General features: G+C 50.7%; 1 protein-coding gene across 5 annotated transcripts; it reads right to left on the minus strand.

The window, feature by feature from the left end:
* Positions 1–2644: 2644 nt before the first annotated feature.
* Positions 2645–11089, minus strand: RNF222 (ring finger protein 222). Of its 5 annotated transcripts, none has more exons than XM_066364844.1 (4): positions 10972–11082; positions 9893–10055; positions 5824–5993; positions 2645–5186 (listed from the first exon to the last, which is right to left on the minus strand). In XM_066364844.1, exons 3-4 carry the CDS (start codon positions 5825–5827, stop codon positions 4525–4527), a joined length of 666 nt encoding a protein of 221 aa, XP_066220941.1. In that variant the 5' UTR covers positions 5828–5993; positions 9893–10055; positions 10972–11082; the 3' UTR covers positions 2645–4524. The 5 variants fall into 5 exon arrangements, with proteins under 5 accessions (XP_066220941.1, XP_066220940.1, XP_066220942.1 ...); XM_066364843.1 differs by lacking the exon at positions 9893–10055 and adding an exon at positions 10509–10642; XM_066364845.1 differs by lacking the exon at positions 9893–10055 and adding an exon at positions 10509–10642 and having other exon boundaries at positions 5824–6028.
* Positions 11090–12506: the final 1417 nt, after the last annotated feature.

Genomic DNA, 12506 nt, shown 5'->3' on the forward strand with positions numbered 1-12506 from the left:
GAAACAGATAGGGACAGACAGATAGGAAGGGAGAGAGATGAGAATGTGGCACCTTAGTTGTTCATTGATTGCTTTCTCATATGTGCCTTGGTCGGTGTAAGGACCAAGAGAAGATCAGAAAATAAGCAAGGCACTAATGGAACAGGGAACTTAAGGGTTACAGGCAGGTCCTGCTCCTGTTCTGTTAGGAGTAACATGCCCAAGGTCGTTCAAGAAGCAGAGACAGATAGGGACTCTGGGAAGCTGAGAGAGAAGAAAAAAAAAAAGGAAAAAGAGACAAACGTTTGCATTCTATTGGTTAAAAGACCCTTATCAGAAGTTTAGGTTTGGAATTCGCCAATGAGCTAGACCCCAGCCCCTATTGCTATGCTATGTGCAGCCCCCTTAGCAAATAGGTTACCGCCACATCTGCTTCTGTATGAGGCTTGCTTGCTTAGCTTATAAAAAGCTTTAGCTGTGAGCGCTAGGTGCGATTCCCATCTGTAGCTCCTTGTGAGCACGGTGTCTCTGGACACCTCCGGAATTTGCCCCTGCGCAGGTAAAACTGGCCAATAAAGTTACATCTATACTCCTGAAAGTCTCCGACATTTGTTCTTGACCCGGTGGATGCTATAGTCGGGGGGCTACAGCGGTCCAAGTAACCCCTTGTTCAAGCCAGTGACCTTGGGTCCAAGCTGGTGAGCTTTTGCTCAAACCAGATGAGCCCGTGCTCAAGCTGGTGACCGCGGGGTCTCGAACCTGGGTCCTCCGTGTCCCAGTCCGATGCTGTATCCACTTGCTGCTCCCCCCCCCCTTCTTATTGTCCTTATTAGTTTCCTTAACCCTGTCTTCTTAGGTCTCCCCATCTTCCTCTCTTCTCACAAGGGCCCTCCATGTTTCTTTGGCGTCCCCATCATTTCTGCAGTCGCCCTTTCCTCTCACACTTCCTTCCCTCTCTCCCTTCATCCAACACTAAGTCATCACCATTACCCTTCAGCTCACCGTTTGTTCATCAGAACCACCTCATACAGTGAGGATTGCTGGGGTACAAATTGTACACACAGATGCAGATTAAGATTATTGGTAACCTGGCTATAGGGTCTGTTTATCATCTATCTATCTATTTATCTATCTATCACCTATCTATATTTTCCTATTGTACCCTGACCCCAGAGTGGTTGCTTAAAGCAAAAGATTTTATTTGAGAAAGGGGAGGAAGGGTAGAGAAGAATCAAAACAAGCACATTAAATGGTAAGGCCCAAAGAAAGCCATAGGGACTTAGGAACACTGAGAATACTGAACTTGTCACCGTCCTTCCTGGGGTGCCTGTTAAGCATAAGATGTCACACCCCTAGCTAGATAAACCAGCCCTACGGAGCCAGTAGCTGACACTCTAGGGCCAAAGGACAAGCAGTCTGGCAGCTTTCAAGTGTTCTTGGGGCCAGCTCCTCACCAGGCGATGGGCGTGTACACTGAAGATATCTCTACCTTCTAATACAATTTTTCAGTTTAATTTTTGAATAAGTGATATGTTTACTTGGTTCAAAAATTGAGAAAGTATTAAAGGTAAGGGAAAATTCCTCCTATTCCCCCTCTTATTTTCTCATTCCCTTCCATCATTAATCACTGTAATTAGATTTTGGTGTATTTTCCCAATTTCTTTATGCATCAATAAGCAGATAGGAATGTAAATTCTTTTTTTTAAAGCGAGAGAGACTGAGAGAGGGACAGATAGGGACAGATAGGCAGGAAGGGAGAGAGATGAGAAGCATCAATTCTTTGTCGTGTCTCCTTAGTTGTTCATTGATTACTTTCTCATATGTGCCTTGACTGGGGGGCAGGGGTGTGTAGGGGGGTGATGGTAGGCTGCAGCCCATGGGGCAATGTCTATGATCTCACGTTCAAGCTGGCGACCTCGGGGTTTCGAGCCTGGGTCCTTTGCGTCCCAGGTCGACACTCTATCTACCGATCCACCCCCTGGTCAGGTAAGAATGTAAATTCTTATTTCTTTACTTTCTACACAGTTTGCAGTTTCTGATACCAGCGTTCTACACCTTGCCTTTTTCCATCGGCCATTGAATCCTGAAGACTTTCCATGTCAGCTCATAGACTTCTCCTTTGTTCTTTTTATAGCTGTGTAATAGTCCCTGCACCTTAAGTTTTATAACCAGTCCCCATTGTTTGGCATGTCGGGTTACCCCAATCCATTGTTATTGTGAACAATGCTGCAAGTACGCCGTATTGTACATGTGATATGTCATTGCTCATCTAGGCAAGTGTATCTGTAGGAGACATTTCTAGAGCAGGAATTGCTGGCTCAAAGTGGACATTTTAATAGGTAATGTCACATTTCTCTTCCTAGGGGCTTTGCCAATACACAGTCCCACCACCTCACCGGCTTCCCCTTAGTAGAGTAGGTTTTGAAACTTTCAGGGTTTGACAAACTACGAGGTGAAAAGTGGCATGCCAGTAGAATTTTAATTTGCATTTCCTTCGCAAGTATGGCTGAATAAATGTTTAAGAGCTCTTTGTGTTTGTACTTTCAAATTGTCACTTCTGTCTCACATGAATTATCTTAAAAGTCCTAGCTTGGGTCATCTCCCCCTCTTGGGTTTGCAACGTCGCTGGAGTCTTTGAGAAAATATATACGTTTATTTAAAAAATAAGCTTTTGACATTCTATGAAAATAAAAGAAGCACCATTTACAAGTCACTGCTGAACAATATGAAAACACTGCAGGTATTTTGAAGTTAATTTTTGGCAAACAACAGAATCTGAAGAGACGAAAATCAGGTCCCCAGAAATTCATGACACTGTGTAAAGTAGTCTGGCTGAGGTTAAAACAGACTCATTAGAGTCTTTGTAAATTTGACATTTTTATTCCTATAGTAAATATGTACCCCGTGAATCCAACTATCCCCCAAATAGCACCGACGGCTCTTCTCTAGTCTTGAAAAGAGCATAAGGAAATCCATACGTGCTTTAAATCAACCTTCCCTGTCCCGAGTAGTCTCTGTAGCGGAACCTGGGAACTCGCTCAGAGGCAGAGTGCTATTTCTTTCCCACAGACAGCAAACTGCTCAGAGGTACAGACTGTGGAGGGCTCGGCTGTCGGCACACCTGGACTGCAGATCGCCACCTACCTACTGGAGAGAACAGCTGGAAAAGTTTTTGTTGTTTGTAACCCTAAAATTAATGTAAAATAAAAGGTCCAGTGATTTATGGGCCTTACGCAACAGAAAATAGTTACTCCCACCTCACTTGCTCCCTAGGGGTCCTCCTCAAGGGACCCCGGCACAGTCCAGGGTGGGGGCACCAGGTGAAGAGGCCTTGCCCAGTGGCTGACGGCCTCTTTCAGGATTTGTTGAGACTGTCGTGTCCCTGACAAGCACAGCTGTTTTCCTCCCCACCCTTCCTTACCCAGCCCAGCCTGGGAATACACCTCAGAAACTGGCTGGGCTGGTGTGGCCTCTAATGAGGGGTTGGGTCATGAAGAGGAGGAAGAGGAGGATGAGGAGGAGGAGGAGGACTTGGGCTGGGAGAGAGGTGGGAGCCCCCAGGGGTTAATTTGCTCACATAGTTCTCAGCTGATTCAAGTCTTGGCTATCAGCCTTCTGCACTCTCCAGCTTCCGGCCCATCCTTGACCACTCAAGTCTCAAAATTTGGGCCATTCCTTGGGCTTGCGAGGCTTGGGGAGAACTCGGGCTGTGTCTATGGGCCATACTGTTGGCTTCAGCCTCTATCAACAGACCCGTGTCCTGGTTTGGCCTCAGCTTCCCAGGAAGATGCTTTTCTGTTACTTCCCCCGGAAACCGAGGGCCACAGCCTTGAGATCAGCTGCTTCCTTGGGGAAGTACAGCTTCCAGACTCGAGATCTGGGGGCAGGGAGGATGTGGGGGTGGGACGGTGCCCAGTGGCGCAGCCGCGAGGGTCGTGAATGAGCGCTGAGATTCTGGGGAGCGCCTGAGGTTTCCGGCAGTGCCTCCCCTTCCCGTCTGTTTGTGAGAACAAACTAGAGAACCCGGTGGGTATTCCGACCTGGAGGGGTCCTGCCATTGGGCCCCCACCCAGAATTCCTTGTCCCCACAGAGGAGCCCCACCTGACTTCAGGCAGGTCGCGTGGCAGGTAAGGACCACACCTGAGGGCCGGCAGCGCTCAGGAAGGGGCCGCCACGCATCCTCCCACCTAGCTCAGCTCTAGCCGAGAGGAAGGGGAGGCGTCTGCGGAGCCTACACGGGGATGGGGGGTGGGCACAGCTCTTCCGAGGAGAGGCTTCGATCGCGTTTTTTGACCCTGGCCTAGAACCTGGGGTTTCCATTTCAGTCCGGAGCTCAGGTGCTCAGCTCGGCGCTGGCCTCGGAGACCACGGCCCCCAGCTGCCCCGTCTTGCCTGCTGGGAGCCAGGAGCTGGGGGCCTGGAAACGCACCGCCCCTGCAGGTGGCCGCATCCTAGAGGGGGCCTCTGCCCCACGTCTGCCCTCGGCCCGCCCCATAGGGCGCAGAGGGGCCGGGCCTCGCCGGGGGCCCCGCAGGGGCCGCCCCTCACGCCTGCTTCCTCACCAGCAGCACCCAGGGCAAGATGGCGGCCACCACGGCCACCACGGCGATGAGGGTGATGAGCAGCAGGGCCCGCGAGCGGCAGCAGAAAGAGCGGCTGGAGCTGGGCGCTGGGGATGCCTCGGAGAGCTCTGTCAGGCCGCGCCGCGGCAGGACGCTGTCCTGCTCCCCCAGGGGCATCCCGTGGCGGCTGATGATGAAGATCTGAGGCTCCCGGGGCAGGCTGGGCAGTAGGTCCAAGGGGAGCTGGCTGCTCTGACCTGGGGATGCTCTCCAGACGGGCTGGGAGATGGCCAAGGGGTTTGTGTGGCCCAGGGTGCTGGATGGTGTCGCGGACGGCAGGCCCATGGGCACAGCCAGGGTCTGGGAGCTCTTGTCCAGCATGGAGGGCCAGCGCGAGCTCTTCCTGCTGAGGAAGGTGACGTAGCGGCAGATGGGGCAGACGATGGTCCTCTGGACCTGCCCGTCCACGCGGGTGGAGAGCAGGTACTTGACCAGACAGTCATGGCAGAACACGTGGCCGCAGCTCAGCGTCCGGCTGGCGCCCTCCAGATCACGGAACTTCTCGTAGCAGACGGGGCACTCGCTGCCCGAGCTGTCCTTGCTCTCTCCTTCGGACATGGCCGCTGGGGAGGGCAGGGCCTCAGCTGTGGGTGGGAAGAGCTGTGACCATCAGTGTTGCTTTCCTCCTTAACTCCCTTCCACATCCCTGCGTCCACCGCCTCCTTCCCTTTCTCCTCCTCTCCGGTCCTCTGTTTTCCCCTCCTCCCCTTTCCTCTTCTGCGGCTCCTCTTCAGGGGCCTGAATTCAACTCAGACCCAGAGCCGAAGACCCCTAGGAGGAGGTGAAGGGGTGCTTCCGGAAGGGGGCATGGGGAGACAGATAATGAGAGATCCCAGCCCAGCCACACTGGACCTTGGAAGGAGTCCTTGGAGTGTGGTGAAGGTGCGGCCTCCCTGATACCTCACTTCAACCATCACACACACACTTGGTGAGCTCACCGCCTCACCTCTGCCAGGTTCCTTGCTGGAAGTGAAGGCAGGAAGACCCAGCTCCCAGGGGAAGCGGGAGGCTGAGTAGATGCTCTCTAGCCTCTGTCCTGGCCCCCATGTGGGCCTGTGCCCAGAGTGGCTATTTTTCAAAAAAGCCTCTGCTGTCTCTCCGTCTCCCCACTCAGGGATTGCCTGATCCATTGGTTTGTATCCCGCCCCTGGTTGCATTCCTCTGTGCTATGTGTGGCTAGAAAGCAATAGGACTGCTTTGAAAATAAAGTACGGAACTTACACATCCAGCTGCCGGCTGGCCCTCTGCATAGTCACATCAGGGAGCTGTAGGCTCATTCTCCACCTGTGACAGCTCAGTCATTCTTCAGATTCTCCTTAGAGTGCTGCTCGAGAACCTTCTGATTAATCCCGGTAAGGGCAGATTTTCATCCTTTGAGGATATGCCTGGTACTGTGAAAACGGCTGAAAGTCACTGGGAGCCAAGCCTGGTGGGGAATTGCGCGCTCAAGTGGCACAGTATTGTTTTAAATGGAGTTTAAACATTTAAAGATATGGAGTCACCATGAAGTTACCATGTAGGTTTTAAATACTGAGAGCAAAGGAGAGGCTCCAAAAATGTTCGCTTCAATGGTGGAACTGTTGGATTAAGTACACAACTTCCCGAGATGATGACCTCGAAGGGAAACACCCATTTGGGTATGTGGTGAGGCCTCGGTGTCCTCGTTTAAAAGTCTCCAGTATCAAAAGAATGTGGTCTAATCTCATTTAGAACAACCTCTTGAGAGGGAACCTTGACTGCCTGTTATAGTTCCCTGATATATTGTTTCATCAAAGCCCCTTGGATACACTGGTCTGGGAACAAACAGAACTGAGAGATGATATAATGGGAACAGGATTAGTTAATAGGAGGACAACTATAATTTGACAAAGCACAAATCTTTTGGAATCTTTCCCTTCTCTTGGTATGGTTTCAAATCCATTTTTCCCAAGTTGAAAATATCCCATAACTAAAAAGGAGCAAAAAAATATGTAAAGGTAATTTCTCAAAAAAAACCTCCAACAGTCCCTGGCCAGTTGGCTCAGTGGTCGGCCTGGCATGCAGGAGTCCTGGGTTTGATTCCCGGCCAGGGCACACAGGAGAAGCGCCCATCTGCTTCTCCACTCCTCCCCCTCTCCTTCCTCTCTGTCTCTCTCTTCCCTTCCAATGCAGCCGAGGCTCCATTGGAGCAAAGTTGGCCCGGGCGCTGAGGATGGCTCCATGGCCTCTGCCTCAGGCGCTAGAATGGCTCTGGTTGCAACAGAGCGATGCCCCAAATGGGCAGAGCATCGCCCCCTGGTGGGCATGCTGGGTGGATCCCGGTTGGGCACATGTGGGAGTCTGACTGCCTTCCCGTTTCCAACTTCAGAAAAATACAAAAAAAAACAAAAAAACCCCAAAACCCCCAACAAAATAAGAACATGAAATTTTGGATAGAGGGCCTGGGACCCTGCAAGCAGCCCCAAAACCTTTGCAGTGGTTGGCAAGCTTCAGTTTCTGAGGTTGTCAGTGTGAACCCCGGGCGGGGGTTGGGGGTTGTAACTGCTCAAGACTGGGGAGCTGGGTTCAAAGCCTTGATATACCGATTACTGTCTATAAAACCTCAGGCAAGTTGTTTAATCGAGCTGAGCCTCAGTTTTCCATCTGTAAGATGGGGTTGATAATAATGGTACTACTTCCTCTCAGTTGTTCAGAGTATTAAGTGAGCTGAGATGAGTGAGGAGTCTGGCACGCTGTAAGCACTCTGTTAAGGCATACCAAATCCTCTTCCCTCCTAGCATCTGCCTTCCCTTCCTTCCCTCTTCTCCCTACATCTTCCTTCTGTAATTGACTAAAAGAGCTCCACAGTCCTGCCAGAGGGCAGCTCCCCTCAAGTCCGAATAACTGAACAGGACGGCAACAGATGAGGTAGGTGATGGACAACAGATAAAAATGAAGATGGTGATGCCAGTGTTTCTCAGTCACTTTTGTTTAATAATGTTTGTAAATGTCTACGCTAAACTGGAGCTCTTCTCAGAATAACCATGATTTTCTTTCTTTCTTTTTTTTTCCTTCCTTCCTTCTCCCCTCCTCCCTCCCTCCTTCCCTCCCTACTTTCCTTCCTTGCAGCACCTTAGTTCATTGATTGCTTTCTCTTATGTGCCTTGATGGGGGGGGGGGCTACAGGAGAGTGAGTGACCCCTTGCTCAAGCCAGCGACCTTAGGCTCAAGCCATTGACTATGGGGTCATGTCTATGATCCCACGCTCAAGCCAGCGACCCTGTGCTCAACCTGATGAGCCTATGCTTAAGCCAGTGACCTCGGGGTCTTGAACCTCCATGTCCTAGTCCAATGCTCTATCCATTGCACCATCGCCTGGTCAGGCTAACCATGATTTTCTTAAGTCAACCAAATGCTAACATGTCCTCCTGCATTTCATAACTCCTCACAGGCATATGGTGGCAATGCCTTCCTCCCTCCCTCCTTCCCTTCCTTCCTTCTTCCCTCCCTCCCTCCCTCCTCTCCTCCCTCCCTCCTCTCCTCCCTCCCTCTCTACTTTCCTCCCTCCCTCCCTCCCTCCCTTCCTTCCTTCCTTCCTTCCTTCCTTCTTCCCTCCTTTCCTTCCTTCCTTCTTCCCCCCCTCCCTCCCTCCCTCCTTTCCTTTTCCTTCCTTCCTTCCTTCTTCCTTCCTTCCTTCCTTCCTTCCTTCCTTCCTTCCTTCCTTCCATCTGTCCATCTATTCATCTGTCCATCCATCCATTCATCCATCCAGTTATTCTACAGACATGAGTGCTTGCAGCATGCTAGGTATTGAGCTAGACATTGGAGATGAGCAGTGATCCTCTGAGAAAATCCTCTGTGAAACTGTAGATCAGGGGTCCCCAAACTACGGCCCGCGGGCCGCATGCGGCCCCCTGAGGCCATTTATCCGGCCCCCACTGCACTTCCAGAAGGGGCACCTCTTTCATTGGTGGTCAGTGAGAGGAGCATAGTTCCCATTGAAATACTGGTCAGTTTGTTGATTTAAATTTACTTGTTCTTTATTTTAATTTAATTTTTATTTTATTTACTCATTTTTAGAGAGGAGAGAGAGAGAGAGCAGAAAGGGAGAGAGAGGAGAGAGAAGGGGGGAGGAGCTGGAAGCATCAACTCCCATATGTGCCTTGACCAGGCAAGCCCAGGTTTCGAACCGGCGACCTCAGCATTTCCAGGTCAATGCTTTATCCACTGCGCCACCACAGGTCAGGCTATTCTTTATTTTAAATATTGTATTTGTTCCCATTTTGTTTTTTTACTTTAAAATAAGATATGTGCAGTGTGCATAGGGATTTGTTCATAGTTTTTTTTATAGTCCGGCCCTCCAACAGTCTGAGGGACAGTGAACTGGCCCCCTGTGTAAAAAGTTTGGGGACCCCCTGCTGTAGAGCCTAGTGGACATTTATACATTTTCTTGAAAATGATTTTTTTTTTTAAAAAAAGGAGGAATGATGATTAATATCCCAGATTATTTGGTTAACCGAAAGGAAGGCATAGCCTGACCTGTGGTGGCGCAGTGGATAGAGTGCTGACCTGGAACGCTGTTGGTCACCAGTTCAAATCCTGGGCTTGCCTGGTCAAGGCACATACAAGAAGCAATCAATGAACAACTAAAGTGAAGCAATTACAATTTCTCTTCCTCTCTATTGATAAATAAAATCTTTTTTTAAAAATGGAAAGGAAGCTATCAAGACAGGCAAGAGAATTAAAGCAGATAGATAAGAGAATGGTAGGGGAAGAAAGGACTTTTGAGGTCATTTAGTTAAATCTAGTTTTAGAGGTGAGCAGACTCAGGTCCAGAGAGGGGACAGTGATTTGTCTGAGGTCACCTGGAAAGGTGATGGGGAGGGAGATGTTAGAGAAGAGAAGAGAGAGAGAAAAAAAAGAAAGAGAGAGAGAGAGAGAGAGAGAGAAAGGAAGTTCCATAGATGGTATAGAGAATGTTATTAGAATCAATGAATAGATTGGGTGAATAGCTTATTCCCAAGCCAGGAGGCACTATCCTCCTTGGGACGAGCAGGAGAGGGAGAAGGGACTTTATCTTTTCATGTGAGTTTGTGCAAATGTAAAAGGACTCAAGAATTCAAAAGACACCCCAGCTCCCACTGATGACCTCTGTGGGTGGTCCTTTCTCCTTCCTGTGCTTCAGAAGAGGCTGTCATTCATTCCCAGACAATGGCACCCTCCTTCCCCACATTCTTACCTCCCTTTCTCAGTCTTTCCCTGACCACTCCCTCTGTGTGTCCCTCCCTTTCTCTTCATTCCGTTTCGTTCTTTATCCCTGAGTTCCTCTTACCGGCAACTCTGTCTTGGGTATGGGGCAGAAGGCAGCCGAAGAATTGCGAGGGGCGTGTTCTGCTTTGGGCACAAACCAGCTAAATAACAATGTGAGACTTCTGTGCCACGATGCCTTCCCATTGGCGCTTTAGGAAACTCTGAGGAGAGGAGGGCTGGACCGTCTTCCTAGGAGAGGTGGGACCAGTGTCGAGCTAATAATAAATAATTACAGCAGCGACTATTTATTGAACACTAATTATGTGCTTGGCATTGTGTCATTCCTTCCTCACTTAGTCCTGACAACTCTGGGAGGTAGGGATTATCTCCATTTTACAGCTGAGGGAACTGAGGCTCGGGGCTTAGGTTAAGTAATTTATTCGAAGTCACACTGACAGTACAGGGTGGACACAGGGCAGGCAGCTCATGCTACGTACGTCTGCCTTCACGAGTGCAGATAGATGTGCCTCCCTGGAGGGCATCCCAGACCTTGGTCCAGGGAGCAGTGGAAGACTCGAGAGCAAGATGGCAGAATAGGATGTCCCAGCCCTCAGACTTCTACAGATACACTGGTTTAACAGATATGCATGGATAGCAGTTACCTCATAAGAGCCCCAGAATCCAGTTGTATACATTACCTATGTACAGTTCTTTGTGTGTCTGCAGATCTCACCCGTAAAGTGTTTTTAAAGAAAGGACGAGATGAAGAAGCATCAGTGTATACCCGAACTTCCTTCTCGGAATGACTAAACACAGCCACCCGTCCAGCCACCTGTGGGGCCAGGGAGGACGGTCCTGGCCCCGTGAGAGCCGGACCAAGGGAGCTGACCGCAGGAAACCTCGGCGCTGGTTTCACCCACAGCCACAGCCCTGTGAAAACCGGCTAGGGCTGTCACCTACCCAGGGCCCCCTCCTCCGCATTGTGGGCCAGCGAGCCTGTGAGGCAGAGGCCCCGGGGTTTCGGCTGGGACTGCTTCCCCTCCCCAGGACACCGCGCACGCAATCCCTCTGCCCTGCATCCCTCCAGCTGTGGTCCAGAACCTGGCCAGCCTCCACCGGAGTCCCGCTCCTTGCCACCCCCAGCTGGGCCCCCAGACTCACTCGGGCCGAGGCCAGGAAGAGCAGTATCCACCGGCACAGGCACCGGGGCCTCTTGGGGCAGAGCAGAGCCACCCCGAGGGGCTGGGCATGTAGCTTGTCCTGCTGCTGCTATTGCTGTGACAGCTGCCGCTGAGGCATTTCCTAATGACTGAGCAGGTTGGGAGGACAGCGCCAGGAAGTGAATGTCACCCAACCCGTTTGAGGCCAGGAGGCTCTTGGCATTGCCCAGGGGTTTGGCAGCTGCTGGAGTCATGTGGTCTGGACGAGGCTGCTGAGAGAGCGCCCCTAGCCTGAAGAGTCCAGGGATGGGTCTTCCCATCCAACAGGGAGCAAGTCATGTTCCCAACCTCCCACTCTCCTGACGCCGCCCCCACCCCTGCTCCCCTGCCGTGCCCGGGGTGAAGGGGTCAGATCAACCTCAGGAAGCCTGCGACACCCAGAGCCGTACACAGATGTTTGGGTGCTGTGCCTATGTGTATTCGTCATTCAAACACTCAAAGGGGCTCAGTGCTCCAAAGGACCAAACACCACTGGGATGAAGAATGAGCAGCGTAAAATCGATGAGTTAGAAACACACACCCGCAGGGCGAGATGTCCCTGCTCTCCTGTGAAATGGATGCAGGTTTCCCAATGGTCTGTGCAATAAGATGCTATTTATAGAAATGACCATAACACGATCATTTTTATAGAGAAAAATCTGGAAGAAGGCACATTAAACCTGATAGCAGTTATCTCTATCAGTAATCTCTATCAATGATGTTCTAACTTAAACGTTCCTGTGATATTTGAAATTTTGCCCTGAATGTGTGTTTTCTCATAATTAGAAAAGAATAATCACGTATAAGGCAGGAGCAAAGCCAGGAGGAATAGAAACCATTTTGGGGGATTCTCTCCCAGTCCTCTGAGGACTGGAGGCCAAGTCATCAGGAATTGGTTTTACAATACAGAGTACAGAGATGTGTTATAAAATTGGGCAACTGAAACCGGGGTAATTATGTTAATCAATGTTACCCAGTAAAGTTCATTTTAAAAATTAACTAAAAAAGGGGGGGGGGAATTGGTTTTCTTCTAAAAAGAAAAAAAAAAAGGAGGCCTGGCAGATAGCTCGGTTGGTTAGACTATCATCCCTTGGGTTCAGTCCCCGGTCAGGGCACATACAGCTTACTCCAGGGCCAACACTTTAATAATGGTAAAGGGAGTTACCCAAATATCCGAAGGCCAGGGAACTGCGTGTGGAGCAGAAACTGCAGGCTGGGCCCGGGGCAGTGGAGGGCAGCAGAGGCCGGAAGGGAGAGAGAATGTGGTGACAGGTTAATGCCAACCTGCGCCAGGACAGGGGCTCCCGGTCCCTCTGTGTCGCTGCTGTCTGCGAAGACATGGCGGTGGTCTTCCCACCTGCCCGTGCTCCTGCGCGAGGCCTGGGTCGCTGACCCCGCCCAAGCAAGGACGCTAAGCGCTGTGTGTGGTCTGAAGACAGGAAGCCGTTGTGCTGACTGCGCATATTCGGCCAGTGGAGGCTCAGTCAGTCCTGGCTC

Source organism: Saccopteryx leptura, chromosome 2, assembly GCF_036850995.1.
Source record: "Saccopteryx leptura isolate mSacLep1 chromosome 2, mSacLep1_pri_phased_curated, whole genome shotgun sequence".
In the NCBI taxonomy this organism is placed as follows: Eukaryota; Metazoa; Chordata; class Mammalia; order Chiroptera; family Emballonuridae; genus Saccopteryx; species Saccopteryx leptura.